The following is a 22,582-nucleotide window of genomic DNA, read 5'->3' on the forward strand; positions in this document are numbered from 1 at the left end:
ATATAGCTTGTCAACAAAGCTTATATTGCATATGCGGTGGGGGTTAGGTACTATGATATTTTATAGGAAAAATCACAAAACCTACAACAACTTTTGAATTGTAATTGCATTTGAGTTTTTAACATAAAAAAAATTAAAATAACCCTACAATATTCTAAAATTTTCTAAAAGTTGTTGTAGCAATTTTTATTAAAATCCTATTTTACTATTTTTCTTTTTCATAGGAAAATCACCATCAAAAACCTAAATAAAAAAATTGAAAATCGTGTCAAACCGAAACACTAATTTATAATAAAGAGTGCTAGCAGCCTGTGTCACTTTGTAACTCCAAAATCCGTGATATATTTGGTATATACCTGATAAGGGTGAAAACAATTACCTATGTCTCATCATATCCCTATTATTTACATTGCGAGCCCTAATATTTTTATTGCATGCACAATATCTTCAAGCATCTAAGAAAAATTACAAATACTAATGAAACATACAATGAAAACAGAAAATCGAATGCAAGTCATTTACTTCTTTACACAAATAACATTACAACATTTTACTTGAATTCCCCAAAACATCAATAAAATATACTATGAAAACAAAATCCTCTCACAACACAATATCTAACGTAAGTCATTTTCTTCTTTACATTTTTATACAAATATTATTACAACATTTTACTTGAATTCACTGAAATATCACCAACTTCAGATAACCCCACTTTCATATAGATGTAAAAAAATTTTATCATGGCCATCGGTTTTGATGTAAACAAATGTCAACTTGAAAAAGTTTAGATGATTGACAACAGAATGTAGCACAAACTAAAAAAAAACCTATAGAACAGAGGGCTTTCACGGGATATCATCCAAACCCGCAATAGGCACACCTAGAAGATTAGAGCTTTAAATTGATACCCAATATGTCTATAAAAATAAATATTTAGGGGTTGATTTGCTGCACAGAAAAATCCTAAAAATTCTTTTAATAATATAGATATACAATGTTTATGTTTACACTTTTGTTATTTCTGTTATTACCATGGCAACAGGCATGCATTGTGGTTACTACACACAAACTCCTTGGCCTTGTATAAGAGGAGGCTATGGTGAAGGTGTGGAATGGAATGTGATGATCCGTGTAGCTTTGTTGCTGACTAAGATTAGCTGTTTTGTTAGCCAGGATCAAATGTATAAAGCTAAGGATTACGATTGAAGTGCAAATAAAACTCATTATGAATAGACCTAATGATAGGTTTTAATAAACTCTGAAGTCAACATACAAATACAAAATGTAAATAGTAAACAAAGAACAACTGTGAGACAATAAATAAATTCATAAATACAGTAAGGAATAATAACAGTTCATATGTATAAAAATATTATCACATTCTTCCCACCCTAAAACGAGAAGTAGTCTTTTAGATAGTAAGGTCTTTGCCGTATACGCTGTGGATGCGTTTTGGAAGGCACTGAACTTGAGTCTTTGCAAGAACTGTTTGCATGTTCAACTGGTACATTCGTGTCACTTAATGTCCCACTACAATCATTTTCAACTTGTTCTTGATCAAATGAAACCTCCGGTTCTTGAATAACTTGTTCATTTCCACATGTTTCTGGCAATTGGTAGTCTGTTTCTAAAGATGATTGTCCAGGTGCTGGGGCCAGATCTCTTATGGATACTGTCTTCTCTTGTCCATTTGGGAGTTTCACATGAGCATAACCTGGATTTGCTTGAATAAGTTCTACCTCTTCTACAAGTGAGTCATACTTGCTGGGTCTGTTGTGCTTTCTCAACAGCACTGGGCCGGGTTGTGACAGCCAGCTTGGAACTGAACCTCCATAATACGATCTTCTGGGGTGCTTAAACATCAGTTCATGAGGTGTTGTATTGGTTGATGTACATAATAATGACCTTATTGAGTGAAGTGCTTCAGGAAGAACTGATTCCCAATACTTTACGGGTAGGTCTTGGGTTCTGAGGGCAAGCATAACAGTCTTCCATATAGTGCCATTGAATCTCTCTACTTGGCCATTCCCTCTAGGATTATAAGCAGAAGAGTGGCTTGACGCAACACCATGAGTTTGTAAGAAAGACTTTAATTCGTCTGACATTAATGACGTTCCTCGGTCTGAATGAATGAATGAAGGCATACCAAAAATTGTAAACATTTCTTTCAGTTTCTCAATCACGGTACTGGAAGTCATGTCTCTACAGGGGAAAGCAAATGGATATCGTGAATACTCGTCTACAACAGTTAATATGTATTTATTTTGCGTAGCACTTGGAATTGGTCCTTTAAAGTCTAAGTTTAGTCGCTCAAAAGGTGCTGTAGCTTTGATTAACGTACCTTCATATTTACAAAACCTAGGCTTAAGTTCAGCACAAATTCGACATTGAGCTGTAGTACGACGAACTTCTTCCAGTGAAAAAGGTAAGTTTTTCGATCTAATCCAGTGGTAAAATCTTGTCACTCCCGGGTGACACAGGCTCGTGTGGATATCATTTAAGTTTGGACGACCACAAATCGTTCCACACAATCGTGACATGGTGTCTGCAACTCCATTTTCCTTGCCTGGTCGATATACGATATCATACTTGAAACAAGACAGTTCTAAACGCCAAAGTTGTATCTTTTCATTCTTTATTTTTCCAAATCTTTTATTGTCAAACATGAAAGAAACTGATCTTTGGTCTGTAATGAGTAGGAATGGCCGGCCAATAAGATAGTGTCTCCACTTCTTAAGAGATTCTACGATTGCTTGAGCTTCTTTTTCAACAGAAGAATGGTTCTTTTCAGATTTTGATAATGTTTTCGAATAAAAAGCTACTGGACGTCCTGCTTGTGACAAGGTTGAGCCGATTGCAAACTCAGATGCATCGGTCTCAACTGTAAATGGTATGTCATTTTGGATTGGGGCTTTAGTTGCAGTTACTATTTCATTTTTCAGAAAAAAACAAGAAAAAACTATATTTTGATCAATTAATCGACGGCGTTAGAAATGTGAAGGACTCAAAATCGTTCTGGAAAGCCATGAATGTTTTAAAGATAAAGGATCGAGATAAGGGCGTGGGAAACATTGCACCAGATAAGTGGGTCAACCACTTTCAGAATTTGCTTAACCCGCCGCTGTCGTCTGCTTGCGTCAGTTATGCGCTCCCTCTAGTTGAGGACAATGACCTTGATTGCAATTTTACACTGCTGGAATTAAAAGCCGTGCTCTCAGGAGTAGGATGTAATAAGGCTCCAGGTGTAGACAGGGTGCCGTATGAGTTTTTTAAAAATTCTCCTGATGTTTTTATGTTGAAGTTATTAGATGTTTACAATAAAATGTTTTTCGAATGCAATTTAGCTCACAGTTTTAAAAAATCCATTATCTTTCCATTACATAAAAAGGGGGATATTAATCAGGTTGAAAATTACAGGGGTTTGTCATTCATCGATTGCATTTGTAAAATATTTGTAAGTTTAATGAACAATAGATTGACTGAGTGGGTTGAAAAACGTAAACTTTAACAGAATTCCAAGCAGGGTTTAGACAAGGTTATTCAACAGTGGATAATATCTTTAATCTTTATTCTATTTTAAGTTTGCAGCTTAATGTTAAGAGGGGAAAGGTGTTTGCATTTTTTGTGGATTTTTCGTCGGCTTTCGACACAATAGATAGGAATGCTTTGATATTTAAATTATCGTGCCTAGGTATGTCGACGAAAATGATTGAAGTGATAAAAAATATGTATACAGGTACAGTTTCAAGTGTTTGGTGTAAGGAGGGGGTTACTGTACCTTTCAGCACAAATGTGGGTCTGAGGCAAGGATGTATCAGCTCTCCGATTGCGTTCAGTTTATTTATAAATGACATGCCTGATTTTATTGGGGGAGGTCTTCATTGTGCAGGCAGAAAAATCAATATGTTGATGTACGCAGATGATATAGTATTTTTGGCTCCTACGGCGACCTGTCTACAGCTGATGATTTCAAATTTAGAAAAATATTGTGATAATTGGAATTTAAAAGTGAATCTAACAAAATCAAAGATAATAGTTTTTAGGAAAGGGGGGAAATTGGATAAAAATTGTAAGTGGTTTTATAAGGGGAATCCTGTAGAAATTGTAAATGAATATAAATATTTAGGTGTTTTGTTTACGACATCCTTATCCTGGGAGACACATTTTAAGGAGAAATCTAGAATAGCAAAGTTTGCTATAAGCTCATCATGGTCAAGATTGTTAAATTGTAGGACTGCTTCTTTTAGTTCAAAATGTATTTGTTTTAATTCCATTATTAGATCCATTTTGTGTTACAGTGCACAAGTTTGGGGTTGTTACGAAAGTGCACAGGTAGAAGCCGTTCAAAGGAAGTTCATTAAAAAGTTGTTAAATTTGCCTAGAAATACCGAAAACTATGTTTTGTATTTAGAGACAAATTTTGAAAAATTGCATATATTCACATTAGGTCAAAATATAAATTATTTAAAGAAAATCATGTATAAAATGTCAACAGATCGTTTGCCTAGAGCTTTGTTAGGAGAAATTATTACAAAGAATGTTGGTTGTATTTCACTCTGGAAATTACTTGGTAGGAAGTTCGATATTGAGATTGATTTTAAGTCGTGGGAACAACAGAGGGAGCGGGTAGTGGCGCAGCTTACGACAGTGGTCGAGTGCGAGAGAGAGCGATGGCGTGGTTTTTGTGTAGGGCAAGCGATGACAGCGCGATATCGAGACCAGTACTTGCTCCTTGACCTTGACCGCGGCGGCAGGACATTGCTGACTGATAAGGCTGACATTGGACTTGTGTCGTGGCTTATTAAGGCTAGAGCTCAGCTGATTCATCTGAATTATAAACCTTGGAATGATGGAAGTGGGCTTTGCTCCCTTTGTAATTTAAATAAAGATGAAACAGTATTTCATTTTGTAGCAGAATGTCCAATTTTAAAAAACATTAGATTTAAATGGTTGGGTAGACGTTTCTTGGCTCAAGCTGAGTTTATTTCATATTTAAATGGGGAGGATTGGAGTTTTTTCTGTAAATTTTTAAGGGAGGCTTGGTTTTATAGATGGGATTTAATCCAAGAATTTAATTTTTAATACGACTCTCTGCTGCATGTACCATAGTTAGACGTTACTTATTTAATTGTTTTTTTCCTTATGTATATATATATATTAAAAATGTTTTTTGTAAATGAAGTTAAAAGTGTATAAATGATTGTTTTTTTCCTTTTATATTACTGTACAGTTGGAATTGTTTTATTTTTGTTAAGGAGAAGGTCTGTATGTTGCCAACCAAACAGACGGTCAACATTGACCATTGTTTAATAAGTGTTAGGTTTTTTTATTTTAGCAGTACCTATGATTTTATTTTATTTTATGTGCAAGTTAGTGTTGTATATGTTGTACATAAGGAGGTAGACTGTATTATGTAATTATGATTATTATGTACAATAAAGCACTTTTTCATTTCATTTCATTTTCATATTTCATTTTTCAATTCATTGAAGGAGTTAATTGCTTCTTCTGATAATGGAAAACTTTTAGTCGATGAAAGGGGCTGAATCTTCTCTGAAAAACTCTTGATAAAGTCTGAATAGTGAGCGAACATGCCCATGGTTCGACGCAATGATTGGCCATCATGAGGAAGTGGTAGTTTCAAGAGCGGCTGAAGACGGTCTGGATCAGCACGGATTTCGTTCTTTGTTACTAAATATCCTAACAGATGGATTTTGTCTTGTGCAAAAGAGCATTTTTCCATGTTCAGAGTTAAGTTGTACTTCTTGGCTACATCAAAAAACTTGTTCAAATTTGTATCATGTTCATCTTTATTCCTCCCTCCAACTGTTACATCGTCCAGGTAAGCTACAGTGCATTCAAGTCCTTCTTTTTGTATGATTGAATCAATTTCTCTTTGGAAACAGGAGACACCATTCGTAACACCAAAAGGAATTCTGCAAAATTGGTAAAGGCGCCCACAGGCTTCAAATGCTGTATATATTCGTTCTTCATTTTCAATTTGTATTTGATGGTAAGCACTCTTAAGGTCAATAGTGCTAAAAACACTGAACTTTGAAACTTTGTTAACGACATCTTCAACTCTGGGAAGTGGGTAGGCGTCAAGTTGAGTGAATCGATTTATTGTTTGGGAATAATCAATGCACATTCGCTTCTTTTTTGTTTCACCTTTAACTACAAGTACTTGTGCTCTCCAAGGTGAAGTGCTTGGTTCAATGATACCCTCTTTCAACAAGCGTTCAGTTTCTTCTTTTATGAATTTCGAATCTTCTTCTGAATAACGTCGTGACTTAACTGCAATAGGTCTACAGTCAAGAGTTAAGTTTGAAAACAAGTGGACGGGTGCAACCTTAGCTGCTGTAAGTCCGCACACCTTCAGCGTAGGTTTCTTACCCCCAAATGAGACTTCAACGCTTGAGTGTTCCTTGAAAATGTCATGTCCTAAGACAACATCAGCGCATAAGCCGTCTAAAACAAGGAGTTTAGTTTTGTTGTAAATATGACCTTGAATCGACAAATCAACAAGACTGTAGCCAGCTGTAACTGGTTGATAAGAAGTAGAAGCCATAGTAACACTAACGGTGGTTGGAAAGATTGTTATTCCCCTCTTTTCTACTAGAGATTTACTAATAAATGTTTCCGAACTACCAGTATCAACTAAGGCATCAGTTTTAATCCCATTTACTTCAATCGTAATAGTAGATTTAGATAAAGATTTTGGTGCAGCTGCACATGTAGCTGGATTTTTGCTAAACGTTTTTTTAGAGTCAAGTTTTGTAGGAGGTAATGAATTACTTCCTGACTTACAAACCTTCATGAAATGTCCTTTCTTGCCACAAGAATGACAAATATGATTTGCAGCAGGACATTCACTTCTAGTATGTTTTTTACTGGAACCACAGAAATAACATTTCCAGGAAGTGGCTGATAAACAAGTTTCCTCTGCATTATTTGAGGACATGTTACTTTTGACAGATTCTGGTTCTGAAGTAGTAGAATGTTGTATGCAATTTAATTGAGAATGTTGCTTGTTATAATATTCTGATTGATACTGAGCTAATTCCAAAACTCTAGCTTTCTCAAAAGCCTCATTCAAAGTTAATGTTTTATTTTCTAGAAGTCTTTGTCGGATAACTGGGGAAATCAAACCTCTGATAAATGCATCACGAATATAGTCATTTTTATTTTGTTCTGCAGAAACTTGGGAAAAATTACAAGGTTTACTTAAATCTTTCAAAGCTTGTAAATATTGGTCAACTGATTCCCCTGACTTCTGAAAACGAGTTGCTAGAAGATGTCTGGAATAAATCTCATTCTTAGGACGGATATAGAGTTCTTTTAAAATAGCTATAGCTTCATCAAATTTTGTAGCTCCAGAGATGTATTTGTAGACAGATGGACTAATGTGATTAACAAGTAAACGTAGTTTTACCTTTTCATTTGTTGCATTAGAGTCACATTCCTCAAGGAAATTGGTAAAAGTCTGGTACCAATGCAGCCATTGTTCTTCTGCACCATCACTTTCTGGCTCTACATCAAATCGGTCAGGCTTGAGGAGTTTGTCCATGACTTGTGAAAAGAGTTTATTAAATTGAAGTGCAAATAAAACTCATTATGAATAGACCTAATGATAGGTTTTAATAAACTCTGAAGTCAACATACAAATACAAAATGTAAATAGTAAACAAAGAACAACTGTGAGACAATAAATAAATTCATAAATACAGTAAGGAATAATAACAGTTCATATGTATAAAAATATTATCACAACGATCTTTTGAGTTAGACTATACATGGACAAAGTAAAAATTAACAAGTGAGAATCAAACAGTGAATATACAGTGTGTAAATTAAGTATGGAAACAAATCTGTATTTTTAAAACCGAAATAGATAGAAATATTCTATTTGTGGCAATAATAGTTAACAAAGATTCCGCAATTTTTCACATGAAAAATATTTTTTTACCCCCCTAACAGGGTAGGTGGTAGGGGGTGACTTATTTTTTTCAAATAGCAACCCCTATTGAGTGACCCCTCATTTTGAAGAGTTTGTCAAAAGAAACACAATGACGCAAATCCGAGGTGAATATCTCACTCCTAGCCCAAATGGCGGATATTCCAAAATTTGATTTATTGTACGTGAAAAGCACCAATTTCACAAATAATGGAAAGAAATCTGTATTTTTAAAACCGAAATAGATAGAAATATTCTGTTTGTGGAATTGATTGTTGACATAGGTTCCGCAATTTTTTTAATCAACAATATTTTTTCAACCCCTTTAACAGGGTAGGGGGTGGGAGTGACTTATTTTTTTCAACAACAACCCCTATTGAGTGACCCCTCATTTTGAAGGGTTTGTTAAAAGAAAAAGAATGACGCAAGCCCGAGGTAGATATTTCCTCCCTAGCCTAAATGGTGGGTAATGAAAAATTTAATTTTTGTAAAAAAAGCCCATTTTGGAATATCCGCCATGTTAGCTAGGAGTGAGATATTCACCTCGGATTTGCGTCATTGTGTTTCTTTTGACAAACCCTTCAAAATGAGGGGTCACTCAATAGGGGTTGCTATTTGAAAAAATAAGTCACCCCCTACCACCTACCCTGTTAGGGGGGTAAAAAAATATTTTTCATGTGAAAAATTGCGGAATCTTTGTTAACTATTATTGCCACAAATAGAATATTTCTATCTATTTCGGTTTTAAAAATACAGATTTGTTTCCATACTTAATTTACACACTGTATAAAAGTTATGATTTTAAGTTGCTTGTTTAGTTTGAAGTCCTCAATGTGGATATTTTATGAGATATTTACTATTGCAATTTAGGTATTAGCTATACAGTTACTCGTATAATTGATGTGTGTTTAGCTTAGTGGTTTTGATATCTAACTATATAAACACTAACCTTGAAGCATAAAATAAACACTTTGACTTGTATGACTTTTTACTCCTACACTTATAGGGGTTTACACAAAACTGAAACTAAAAAGAAGATGTTGCTAGTTAAGGCTGAAAGTGAATGCATTTTTACAGCTGAAATCCTTCTTATCATTTTCTGTCTCATTTCAACCCCAGATAACAAAGTGGAATGGGTTTATATAAGCTATCTCCTGCTGACTGCTTAGTCATATGATTTTCAACTTCTGCTACGGTAAGTTGGCCTAATTCTTTCATTCTTGCAAAGTATTCAATTTCATTACTATATAATTGTTTAAAACTTAACAAACAGTCTTATTAGTTAATTTAGCACCCATCATTTCAATATTGCTCATTTTGTTGATTTGTAAAAACAATTCTTGTTATTTATTGTTTTACTATTTGTTCATAACATTTAATCGTAATAACAAAATAAACAATAACAGCTGCCAAGAACTACAAATAGGCACCTTATGTGATCATCTTTACTGACATTACAGTCGCAGATAATAATTCTGATTGGCTTTTACTTTCTTTTACCCCTCTATACATAGTACCTATATGAAGAAAGTATTGATTTGACTTTTAAGTGGAAATATCCGTTTTGGGCCCCCACCTGAACCCCAAAAAGTGGTTTTCGAAGTGATGTGTTCAGAGCTTCAGACTAAACCTGTGGTCCAATTTCGATGCAATTTGGTTGTGGGTACTAATCCATAGTACCCCCAAGTTTTTAAAATTTCAATTATTGATCGTGATTTTCCCATAAAACTCATAAAATAACTGGAAAATGAGATTTTCACAAAACAGCCCGAACGATTTTAGTATGTCATTTTAACTTTAAACAAAATGGCACAAACCCCCATGTGTAAAAATTACAGTTCAACAGTTATTGCAACTTTTATGATTCTACCCATAAATATCATAGTTACTCCCCCCACCAACTGCCCATGACAAGTGTTGTTGATAAGTTTATGAGAGAAAGTATGTTTCAAATTGCTGGTATAGTCCTGTCAAGGAATGAGGTGTAGAGTGTGTCAGTGCGTGAGCAGGTAACTAAGCGATTCCTTCAGAAACTTGTTCAGGGGGCTTAGGGTGTTAACATACCAAAAGTCCTGACTCCTAGGTGGTGAGCCAGGGGGTTGAGGGGGGGAAAGGGGGGGGGTTAAAGGTACGCATTTTGGGTTTTTCGATTATATCTCGAAAACTACCAACTTTTTGTATACTACTGTATACTAAATTATGAAATTGAAGAAGATTAAATTTTCTACAAGAAAAGTATATAATGTGTTTATTTTGGTTAAACAATTTACGAGTTATTACTAATTTAATTAATACCTATGTTATTAACAATACTCCTTCCATAAGAAATACATGTAAATTAGTTTGGAAAATGGGGCTAATCCTATCCGCCCAAAGGAAATATAACCGATATTCTAGAAATCTTGGTAAAATTTCCAGCCATTTGACACTTTAATCATAAAATTTTGTCAAAAATTAAAGCGAGGGTGAGCGTTTAAAAACGGGATGATTTGAGGGTGTTTTTATACATCTTAATAAAAAACACCAAAACACGACATTTTTGTTACCTCGCCCTTGCCTTAATTTTGGATCAATTTTTATGATTAAAGTGTCAAATTACTGGAAAGTTTGTCAAGATTTCCAGAATATCAGTTATATTTCCTTTGGGCGGATAGGATTCGCCCCATTTCGCATACTAATTTACACGTATTTCTTATGGAAGGAGTATTTTAATAAGATATTAATTAAATAAGTAATAACTCGTAATCTGTTTAACCAAAATAAACAAATTATATACTTTTCTTGTAGAAAATTTAATCATCTTCAATTTTATAGTTTAGTAGAGTATACAAAAAGTTGATAGTTTTCAAAATATAATTTAAAAAAACCAAAATGTGTACCTTTATTTTTTGTGTGTTGTTATTTCATGGTCATAAATGTTTGGTGAAGCGAGCTCTGACTGAATTAAAAAAAAATCTTTTTCACAAAACGATGTGCACCTATACCATCATTATGGATGTGTTTCAGATTTTATCTCAATCCATTCTGTAGTAACTGAGAATTCTTGTTAACAAATACAACCTTGTGGTTTCACACATTAAAGTATTAATTTTCAACCATCTTCATTTTCTCATTACAGTATAATTATTCATATTGATAAAATTATAGCTTGAATACACACTTTCCTCTGTAGAAAAAGTGAACTTTTACATCTTCTTTTAAGTCCTACTTGATATGACTTTGCCAGGTATATTTGAGATTGCAAAGAAGTGAGCAATGTCAGCCAATTGAATATTCATAGTATGGCTGAACAAGCTACTCATGGTGTGTGGGTCTATACTCAACCTCAGCCAATCTTTTAAGGTGTGTATGTCTTGTGTACTGTAGTTAAATTAAATTTATTTAAATTTACTCCTTACCTAAAATATAACTACATTTTGTAACTTGTGTGTAAATATGTTTTTTGTAATTTAATGTTGCAATTCTGATTACTTAATTAATTTCACTAATGGTATGCATGACTATTACTACTTAACCTTAATGCCATTTTAAAATAACTAGGATACCCCATGAATAATTAATTAATTGTCTGAGTAAACTTTTGTAATGGTATAAAAGTGTGTGTTCATCTCTCTGCCTTTATACAACCTACAAAAGAGTCTTTGAATAACTGTGGATTTACAATTAAATTGTAGGCTATTGTTTTGTTTACAAATTATGATAGGTATGCAAACATATTTTCTAAGATTAAATAACCCAGATATCTAAACAATCACAGTATCTAATGATTTTCATTCCTGTGTCCTGTCAATTTCAGGGTCGTATTTCCCTAACGGCGGACACGGCGGTTGCCGGGGGCCTCACTTGGGGCTTCAATTTTTTTCTTGATAAATTTATTTTACTGATAATGTGTTTCTCCGCGATCGCAGGAAACGTTGAAGAAATCTGTGCAACCGCAAAAGATCTTCACTATTTTGCAGTTAATGTAGGAACTGTTACTATTCATATCTGTGATCACTTGGAAGATCTTCACGGTTTTGTCATGAACGAAAAAAGACGAAGATGATGTCTCCGCACTAGTGCAAGATATTCACTATTCCTCCACGACCATATATGAGACATTCATAATTTTGCCGCGATCGGAGGAGACGAAGATGACGTTTCCGCACTCGCGCAAGATTTAAATAATTTTTCCCCTCTCCCACATTGTTTATGATACCACCCTGATCGGAGGAGATGAAGATGACGTCCCCGCACTCGTGCAAGATGCTAACTTTTTCTCCGTGGCCATAGGAGAATGCAAAGAGACATTCATGATTTTCACCGACATTGCAGAAGACGAAGATGATGTCTCCGCAATCGCGCATAATCTTCACTATTTTGCCGTGAACGTAGAAGATCTTCACGATCCCTCCAGGACTGCGGCAGATTTCTACGATTTTACTGTAACCGCAGAAGACCCTTACAATTTGGCTGTGATTTAACATTTTGTAAAAACCGATTATAGTATATCAATTAATATATCTTAAATTAATTATTTCCAAAACCACCCAATATTGATCCGATGCCCGAGGATCAACATTTTTTACCCCCCACGAAAGAAATTAAAAATGTAAGGCCCCGACCAAAGACCCTTAGTATTATTATTGAAAAATAGTCTCTCAATTTCTTTAGAAAATCTGACATGAAACTTTTTCATTATTTTCAGGGGAAATGGAAGAACACAAAGTAGTGCAAACCAAGCAAGGAAGTCTGAGGGGATCAGTCAAATACTCCTCATTTAGTGACAAGAGATATTACTCTTTTGTTGGCATTCCTTTTGCAAAACCACCCGTTGGCACCCTCAGGTTTAAGGTAAGACTACATCTTGGCTACAAATTGAATTGTTAAGAGAAGTGATTAGCAATACTGTGTAGTTGTGCTTTAATTATTTTTAAACAATAACTAGGTCTGCTTTGTTGTTAAGAATATTAGGTTTGTATTGAGAGTTTTGAGTTTGATCCCAAGGCTATCTTTCCAAAATAATTCAACAGTTATTGTTCAGATTTTTGATTTAAAACTGGTTGGATATTGTCGTTTGAATTACTCTTATATATAATATTATGGTTAAAGTAAATGATTAATGGAAGTTATTTATTGTTGTATTGTTATTTCAATTAATCCATTTTTAATCTGGTTAAATATTGTTGTTTAAATACTTGTAAAAATTAAATTTATTATAATATTAAAGTTTAGAAGTATTTGATGCATGTTATTTATTGTTATATCTATTTATCTATCTATATATTAATAGGCAAGCATGTTTCTTTAAAACCTTTTTTCTCAGCTCGTGTGCATCGTAGGGAAAATCTACGCATACCGTTAGAAAGCTATTTTCCTGTAGGTGTGCAGAATCCCTTTATAAATTTAAATAGGCTCAAAGATAAGCGCAAAAAATGAGTTTAAAATTTTGAAAAAATTTACATGGATCTTATGAGTTGCCATGCTGGTGACGAAATAACAACGAATAATAAACAGAAAATCAAAACAAATGGAAGAAACTCCAATCACATGTTTTATTTACAGTGTGGGGTGAAACATTAACATAAGTGAGTACATTACATATTTTTGGTCGAGTTTCGACCACTGGACATTACTCGTACTTATTTAATACGCAAGCAGATATTTTGTGACAATTACTCCTCCGAAACTACTGAACCGATTGACATGTTTTTGGTGTCATTGGAAAGATCGTAACGTGAAGTTGTGCAGGAAACTTTTTTTATAGGGAAATAATTAGAGAGTGAGGCCCTGGGGCCCTTTAAAGTTTCGTATTTCTCCATAAGATTAACATGGGAAACAAACATTGTTATGAAACTCCAGCTGTTGTCAGAAATGCTGTTCTGCTATTTAATTTAATTTGTTTACAAGGAGAATTTTTTCTTGGTGCCATGTGGTCAATGAGTTATTCTTTTGCATACATTTTAAATGATATACACTATATAAAATGATGGTACTATAATACATTAAGAGATATTCATTTAAATAATCAATAAGTACGATTGAGCCTTTGCCTATACGTTTTCTGGAAATTGTGTTGTAACTGTTCCTTATAGTATATTATAGTATCTTAAAGTAAAACCAAATTATTCTTTTCTGCATTCTGACCCCGTAGCGAAGCGCGGGCAGGTCAACTAGTATATTTAATTATTCAAAATAATTAATTGTTTCAAGTTTTTGTTAAAGCTGGTTCACTTTAGGCTTATATAGAAAGTTGTCTTTGAATTGTAGAGTATACTATACAGTAAGTGGAAACAACAGTGAAAGCAGATCTTGACCAGAAACAAGGAAAACCAAAGTGGTGATAAGGACTATCCAAGGACAAAGTAGATTATTATCAAGAACCAGTTTTCTCTATGAGCTGCAGACAAGCCAAATCTTCCTGGCTTTTGCAGCAAGTTATTTATACAATTTTGTAAGATTCTGTGATTTAAAAAAATAAATAAAGCAACAAAAATCTACTCAGACTAACTACTTGTTTTTCATGTAATTATAATTAATTACTAGCTTCTGTACTATCTGTGTGTAAAATTTTGGCTGTATTGGTTTAGTATATTAGTCGTGGCAGCACACAAACAGACACCACCTCAATTTTATAATAGTGTTGTATAGATAGATAATATTCAAGGAGTTAAAATTTAGAATACTATGAAGAAAAAAAAGAAAATACCTAAATTTTTGCAATCTAATGAAGAAAGTATTTGTTATGGACAATAAGCCAACAAACGTAAATTTTCAAAGCAGTTATTTTGTTGTTTATATTGGAAGAGAGTTCAATTTGCTATTGAGTTAATAATTTGGAGGTTGTTTTATTGTAAACAAATTATGTGATGTTACTTCTAATGCTTTAGGACCCTGAACCATTTGGTGAATGGACTGGTGTACGGGACGCTCTACAAGATGGGAATAAATGTAAGCAAGGTATCCTAGTTCGCAACCCTGGAGTAGATCCCAACAATATCTCAGAAGTTGGGGATGAAGACTGTCTTTACCTTTGTGTTTTTACCAACAAGGTAAATAAACAATGGATTTATACTTTTATTAGTTTTTATTTCAATAGTTGTAGGAAAGAGTGAAAAGACAAGAGCTCGCCCCGAATCAAAAACTAGACCAAAAGTATGTATTGTGCAAACTTCTCTATTTTAAACCCACGCTGTAAATGAAACATACTAGTTAGCCGCCCGTGCTCCGCCACGGGAATATTGTCAAATCAAATAAAATCAAATCAAAATCATGTTTATTTCAGTAAGTAGTTCAGTAAGTTTGTACTCATTGTTACAATACTTTGCCAGTAAAAATTTCATAGTTATGCAATAATATAAATAAATAAAATAATATAGGTACTAACATAGTCATTAAATATGAAATGCCTCTCACATAGGCTAGGCCTACTACCCGTGCATGAGAGATTTCTGCTATCAGGAAATAATATTAGAAATTAAAAAAAAAGATAAAATAAAAGACATAATAATTAACAAATACTGTTTATCTTTGTATTTTATTTAGGGACTGCTTTTTTATATGAAGTAGAACGGATAGTTGGGCCTGTATAAACTATTTATGTTAATCAAACCAATATATTAGTTTAACCAAATGAATGTTTTAAATTAATTCTAGTTAGATTTGAAAAATAAATGGTGTATGAATGCTGATAACCTAATAAGCTACTTATGCTATGGAGATAATTTGTTAATGTATATTCCTACATTCGTTGTTTTCTTGTTCATTACATTCGTTGTGCGGAATACAGATAGTAATTTAAATCACGCATCAGCAGTTGGCCGCATTTCACGGGTCTTTGACCCATTCTGTGAGTAACAGCTGCGTATACGTCGTATAGGCTATAATATAAAGTTGGGCATACTTTGGTTCAATGTTAGAGGGTATTAACGAATCCGATGGTAAAAGGAGCCCCGGATCTTAAAATTATATAGACTACCAGAATGATGATTCATCTAAGTGAGACTTATAAACTCACCATTGCAAATGCAGAGTTGTAAGATCTTATATTATTCAAATAGTTTTTTTGTTTCTTTTACTTTATTTATAGCCTATGTAGTCCATGTTGATAAGATTTTCTATGAACTCAGAATGTCGATAAGGAGCTAATTTTACCTTCCCCTTGTGACAACATAAGGAGAAAATACCTGTGTCGTGTCCCTGTTAGTCTGTTCTGACTCTAAATTCATAGATTTGCAGTAGTAAAAAATCCAATCTAACGACCCCAATTTAAAAAGAGTTGGCGTTTTTTTAGGAACTTCTAGAGCACATTTAACACCATCACTGTTATTTACTTTTTAGTTCCATGGTTCTCCACGTTTTTTTCGTTCTGGTTTTTTCTTTACGCACAGTTTCCACCTTTTCTTTTTCTTTTTGTACTTTTCACACCCTGGGGATTATGATAAAGTTGTATAACACTGTAATGACCCGAGTCAAATTTGCCTTTAAACATCAAATCGCACACTTTTTTCGCCAGTACCGAAATCGCAAGTCACAGTTTCTCAAGCAACTTCCCTGTGTACCTACTGGAAAAAATAGTTAGGGTATAGTTCACTGATAAATTGTAGTTCTACATATCCAGAATACTCGCCATCTCGAGAAGGTAAAGATTGGTACTACTGAACGTCAAACACTGATCTTAAGTAAGATTCATCATCACCTACGATCAAATGTTTGTATGTTTCCCACTCATTAGCAATTATCTGCACAACTTGCAAGTGGATTTCTCCATGATTGTTCTGGTGGGATAAATGATTTTGATCGGAACAAACAGTTTCCGTCCCCTACTTTCGGTATTATTTCACGTTCCATCCATTCCCTAACTCAAACTCAATTACCACTTTCCTTTGGATCATTTTGCATGAAAAGTAACACATACTTCGAAAATACAAATTTATATTTACACGTATTCGTAATCGCCATCTCCAGAAGGTAAAGTTTGGTACTGCTTAACGCCAAACACTTACCTTGAGTAATATTGATCACCCATGATAAAATGTTTGTATGTTTCCCACACATTAGCAATTTTCTACACAACCTGCAAGCGGATTTCACTATGATTGTTCTGGTGGCCGTAGGGAATAAATTATATTGATCGGAATAAACAGTTTTCGTCCCCTACTTTGGGTATTATGTCATGTTCCATACTCAAACCTAAAATCAATTAGCACTTTCCTTCAAATCAGTTCGCAGGAAAACTAATACAGTATACGAAAATACAAATTTTACACCAAAACATAGGCTACAAATATTGTTTAAATAACACATTTTGGTATAATAAGTTAACAAATACATTTTTCCTTTATCAAAACCGTGTCTGTTTTTAACAGGAACTTCTAGATTAATAATTACATACCGAAAGTGAGGTTATAAAAATAATAACAAATGTCTGACAAACATTAAACAGCTGACAAATCATTTATAAACTGTGTATTATAATCTTCAATAAGAATTGTATTGACTCGACCTTTGAAGGGCTGTAGTGCTTAGCCCTAAAAAAAAACGTAAATTCTAAGGAAGTTCGGCAAATCTATGCATTACATCCTTTAATTTGAGACATACATCTTGTAGATCGGTCCAGTAATAACTGAGAAAACAGTGTTACAACTGTGTATTAAATATATAGATGATTGGAATTTCTTTAATCTGTTTTGATTTTCTGTTTATATTTTGTTGTTATTTCCTCACCAACATAGCAACCCATATAAGGCCCATGTAAATTTTTTAAATTTAAAATTCATTTTTTGTGCTTATTTTATGCCTATTTAAATGTTATAAAGGGATTCTGCACATCTACAGGAAAATATCTTTCATTTGGTACCAACCGCGTGTAATTCGGTCCACTAGTATGGTCAGGCTAGCTAGTTTTGCAAAAGTTTTTTAGTATATAAGATGGACCATTAGAACATTATTACAAAATTAGTTGTCTCTTGACACTCCTTTCAATGTCATGCATTTCATTAACCTATGAGGTGAAATCTATTATTTTTCAGGGATTAGGTGGCAAAGAAGCCTAAAAACTAGTCCTCTTAAACTTCTTAATGAAGACATATTTTTCATTTAATTTCAAATATTTCAATGGCAATACTAAAACTAAAAGGTGCAAGAAGAACACTGTAAAAATATAATACAAAACAGAAACTGGCGTATTGCTTGCCTAGTGGTTATCATCTCAGACGTTGTTGCAAGAGGGTAGGGTTTGAGTACTTAGTATATTCAAGAAAATTTAAAGGGGTTTTTCACTTCCCCATGAAAGAATTTGTGATTTTTCCATCCAACATGCCACCCTAGACACTAAGAAGAAAAACCTATAGATATCTAAAACTGATTTCGTTTTAGTAACTTTATAGTGTCTCATAGCTTTGGGCTCTAAATAAGTTTGCAATATTTAATTTAATGGAACGGTTTCTTTAATTGTTTTTTTTTTCAATTTGCTCACAGCTCCGAGAGGAAAGCCCAACTAGAAGTCCTGTGATGGTTTACATTCATGGGGGAGCGTTTGCTGGGGGCTCCGGGATTTCCAAGAGCATAAACCCTGAATTTTTGTTGGAGGGGGACATTGTACTTGTAACAATCAACTATCGCTGTGGTGCCTTTGGTAATATAAAATGTTATTCTGTTTTTAAACAATTCTGTTGTTATTCTGAGTTTTAGAATCTGATAAGTTTTGGGAACCATCCAACTTGTATATATAATATATTTCAAAAAATGTGGAGTACCTATATTAAATTAAGTTTTACTGGTCAGCAAAATAAGGAAAAAAATATATGATGAGTTAATTTGCTCAGTGGGGGCAATACAGACTACAAACCAATTATGTTGTGGGTCTGCGTCCTTTTGCTGCAACCAATATCATATTGTTCTTATACCCTTGCTTTACTTTAATATGTTCCTTACACAGACCTATGTGAATGGGCAAATTCAAATTTAAAAGAAACAACGAATTTCATACAAAAATGTATCAGCTATCTTTAGTTTGCAAATATTCTTTTAATATATCTCAAGTCACACAGAGATATATCTATAATATTATCTTTTCAGGATTCCTCTCTCTTGAAAATGAAGAGGTTCCAGGCAACGCAGGACTCAAGGACCAAACATTGGCTCTCAGATGGGTCCAAGACAACATTGATAGTTTTGGAGGAGAATCAAACAATGTCACCATCTTTGGTATCAGTGCAGGAGGTGCTTCAGTGCATTACCATCTGCTGTCTCCTCTGTCTAAAGGTAGTAAGTTTGCTATGGCCTTACAGTTGAGCTACCTATACTACTTTATTGTAGATGAGGCAAGCACTGTCAACACTAACTTTTCTGCAAATTGTAGGTAATTCCATATAATGTAAACAAGGATAATAGACTGAATATTTTGGCTCTATACTCCGTTGACAGAATTTAGGTTGTTTGAGGGGAAGTGATACCATCCTCTGCACCTCACCCTAACTATGAAACACAAGCCAACACCTTAAGGTGAGTGAGCGTAGCGAACGAACTTCAACCAGGACATGATTGAGCCATGCGAACAAGTTCATCTTGAAAATGAACAAGCATTTGACATAAAACCACAGCTAGTAAATAAACAAAAAGGCCTTTATTCGCAAACAAGTTTCATATTACATGTTTTTAAACTAACTCTAGTCACTAAATCTAAACCAGCCTAATATATTTATATAAGAATAGATATAAAAAAATGTCAACAGAATCTTCTCAGCTGTAGGCAAGTTTTAACTTAGGTCTAGACTTTGGTTGCACAGCAAAAATCTTTAAAGGGCATTTAGGTACAGTATTATTTATTTTGTGGTACCGGTATTTACATCAAAAGGTCAAACCATGTTATTTTGAGTTTTGGATTAATTTATTTAGTTTAATACAACTCAGTTAATCCACAAATTAGAGTGGATATGTTTGTTTTTTTAACTAGCAAGAATTTAATGCCAATTTTATTCAAGATATTTATGAATTTAGTCATAGCTTCCTATAATACAAGGCTGCAGTGAGACAAAAGTGGCAACAATGATCTCCCAGCCAGTGCGAAGTTGCCACACGCACTAACGCCAACAGTTTATTGGAACACTTGTATAGAAGGTCATGTTTATAGATGTATGAAGACATTGTGTTTTTACTTTTTGTAATCATGATTTTGATTGCAGGTCTTTTCCACAAGGCAATTATTCAAAGTGGGTTCTGTCTGATGAACGAATGGTCCCTGCAAAGGTCCCCAAAGCAATTGGCTTTCACATTGGCAAAGAAATTAGGATTTGAATCAGAAGATGATGCTGAAGTATTCAGATATTTACAAACTGTGCCAAGTGAAGACATTCTCAGTGCAACTCATGAATTCTGCAAATACCAGGTTGTAATAGAATTCTTTGTAGTTGAATAATAATAAAAAATTATTCCTAGTTTGTAAATTCCAATGGTAGATTTTAAGAAATTAAGATTTTTCATTTTTCAGAGCTTTATCTGACAAAGATACAATCAAGAGAAAGGTGAATGTTACTTTTTTTGCTCAAAAGAATTTGCAATGGTAAAGTCTATCTATCCTTTATATTGTTTAGTGTTGTTCTATTGAGTTTCTAACTAAACTAAGATCTTGCTCCTGAACAGGAATACATCACCTGGATTGGTCTACTGTTCACTGCCTGTGTAGAAACAGCAGGTTCCAACAAGTTTCTTCATGACACTCCGACAAACCTGATGAAGAGAGGAGAGTTCAGTAAAGTGCCCGTGATTCTGGGGGCTGTGGAAAATGAAGGAAACGTGCACACGTTTTTGTGTAAGTCATACTATACATCACCAGTAATTCCTGTTCAATTATCACCAAACCTTTACAAATCTGCTAAATTTAAAACAAAAATATCATAAGAAATTTAATTCAATCATACTTTGATAGATTAGGGGTTTTATATGTTTTTTTATTATTGAAAACACAAAGGCTAAGGTGGTGGGAAATATCAAACTATAATATAGCTTAAGCCTTTGTCATAGTTAATCTATCTTCAGTTCAAAAGTTCTTTGTTTATTTCATGGGCATTCATAAATAGTTCATATAAATAGTACATATAAATCGGAAAATGAGAAAGGGTTGAAAAAACACTTTTTGCCCGTGTGATGAGCTAATTTTTGTCATATTGCACCATTATTTAACATTATTTGCACAAAGTTACAAAACAGAAATACCTTTCTTGTAAAAATAAACTCCCAAAATAACTTCCATCTTGATTTCCATTTTGCTATTGTGAACAAGCAGCTGTTTAGTGAGGTACCAGTATTGAATAATTTTGTATTACGACTGTATTTTTGTCCATTATACTATTGATAGATGTTGATATGTTGGACTACTGATTCAATGGGTTTCTTGAATTTCTTAGGCATTCAGAGCAAACTGTTTTCTTGTGTCATCCATCTTCTTAGATTCAACCTAAACAAATGTGAATCCAGTTTTGAAAAGAATGCATTAACAAACTAAAATCGATAGAATACAATCAATACAACCATTACTTTACAAATCGATTGCTTACAATCGAAGTTAGCAAGTGAGCAAAATGTACTGCTGACATCATCAACTCCAGCTGATTTTTACTCTCTGGGAGTAAGTTGTACTCCCTAGGGAAATAAAGAGCTACCTACTATAGACCTGCAATGCTTGAATTGAACATAACTGTTTTTGTTGCAGTATAACAAAAAAAGTTACGTAGCTAAGGCCTCTTTTATGTAATTGCAGTCGCCGCACTGGGGCAGCTGCTGCGATTCTATAAGTATACATTGACTCAAATGGGTGCTTGTATGCACCGCAGTGCGGCCCACTCTATAGTTGCGGCCCGCTAGGTACATTTGGGTCTTATGGGAGCCATTATGCAATGCGACGCAGGCCGCAACCTCTGTCAGTGCTACCAGTGATATAAAACCTGCGGTGCTGCAAGTTCCAAACCAAATACAAATTTTGCAGCCACATGTTTTTTTGCGGTGCCATAAAAACCGCAAACGCTGTGCATAAAAGGGTCCTAATGGTTCATTATATCATCATTGAGTATTCTTTAAAACAACTGATATTAATGAACTTTTCAGCTCAAACATGTTTCAGTTTTGATTCGATACCTGAAATCATCAACAATAGACCTGAACTGCTTGTTCCACCATTCTTCAAACTAAATCCTGGGAGTAAAGAAGAAAAAGATGTCCAAAAAGCCATTTGGGAGTTTTATCTTAAAGGGGAACAACTGTCCTTAAAGAATTTCCAGGAATTTACTAAGGTAAGTTTTTAAAAATTTGTATTTGTGACTTACTAATAAGTTTGGTACTTTAAGTTGTTAATTTACAGAAAGTCACTCTTGATGTCCATTTAAATCTCTTTTTTCTAAGAAAAAACATTATGTTTCTAGATGTAAATGAGGGTAGTTTTATTTTTTAATACCAATCGTGTATGGTACCTATATTCACTGAAACAAAATAGATTTTACGCCACACTACAACATTTGGACCAACTTACTACGCAAGTATTTAGTCCATAAAACAGCTGTTTGCCGCCAGTTTAATCAAATGGGGTATCATTACGTATTTAGTAGTATAGCGTGAACTATCGTATGTAACTCGTCCAAAATATGTGTACCG

The 22,582-nt window shown here is 33.9% G+C and overlaps 2 protein-coding genes across 2 annotated transcripts in view; one reads left to right on the forward strand and one right to left on the reverse strand.

Annotated features, from left to right (window-relative positions):
• Window positions 1–1,394: 1,394 nt before the first annotated feature.
• Window positions 1,395–7,570, reverse strand: LOC129000406 (uncharacterized). The gene is made up of 4 exons (XM_054427370.1): window positions 7,436–7,570; window positions 6,188–6,427; window positions 4,647–4,830; window positions 1,395–2,884 (listed from the first exon to the last, which is right to left on the reverse strand). Exons 1-4 carry the CDS (start codon window positions 7,568–7,570, stop codon window positions 1,395–1,397), a joined length of 2,049 nt encoding a protein of 682 aa, XP_054283345.1.
• Window positions 7,571–9,060: 1,490 nt separating this feature from the next.
• Window positions 9,061–22,582, forward strand: part of LOC129000407 (uncharacterized) — a 36,502-nt gene continuing 22,980 nt past the window's right edge. The window contains exons 1-8 of the mRNA XM_054427371.1: window positions 9,061–9,152; window positions 12,645–12,790; window positions 14,827–14,988; window positions 18,416–18,572; window positions 19,016–19,201; window positions 20,122–20,324; window positions 20,579–20,747; window positions 22,040–22,224. Of these exons, the coding sequence (XP_054283346.1) occupies window positions 9,131–9,152; window positions 12,645–12,790; window positions 14,827–14,988; window positions 18,416–18,572; window positions 19,016–19,201; window positions 20,122–20,324; window positions 20,579–20,747; window positions 22,040–22,224 (1,230 nt within the window). The 5' untranslated portion in view covers window positions 9,061–9,130. The remainder of the gene's footprint in view (window positions 9,153–12,644; window positions 12,791–14,826; window positions 14,989–18,415; window positions 18,573–19,015; window positions 19,202–20,121; window positions 20,325–20,578; window positions 20,748–22,039; window positions 22,225–22,582) is intronic.

This window comes from Macrosteles quadrilineatus, unplaced genomic scaffold (assembly GCF_028750875.1).
Source record: "Macrosteles quadrilineatus isolate MER2022 unplaced genomic scaffold, UCM_ALF_1.0 Scaffold_8__2_contigs__length_117827958, whole genome shotgun sequence".
Taxonomy (NCBI): domain Eukaryota; kingdom Metazoa; phylum Arthropoda; class Insecta; order Hemiptera; family Cicadellidae; genus Macrosteles; species Macrosteles quadrilineatus.

What these genes read in the sequence shown, in the direction of transcription:
- LOC129000406 (XM_054427370.1), bottom strand. Translation starts at nt 7,570, where the DNA reads ATGGACAAACTCCTCAAGCCTGACCGATTTGATGTAGAGCCAGAAAGT. An exon ending in CTAATGCAACAAATGAAAAG is followed by an intron (nt 6,428 to 7,435) that starts GTAAAACTACGT and finishes GACATTTTCAAG; the next exon opens with GAACACTCAAGCGTTGAAGT. An exon ending in TCTCGCACTCGACCACTGTC is followed by an intron (nt 2,885 to 4,646) that starts GTAAGCTGCGCC and finishes TACCATTTACAG; the next exon opens with TTGAGACCGATGCATCTGAG.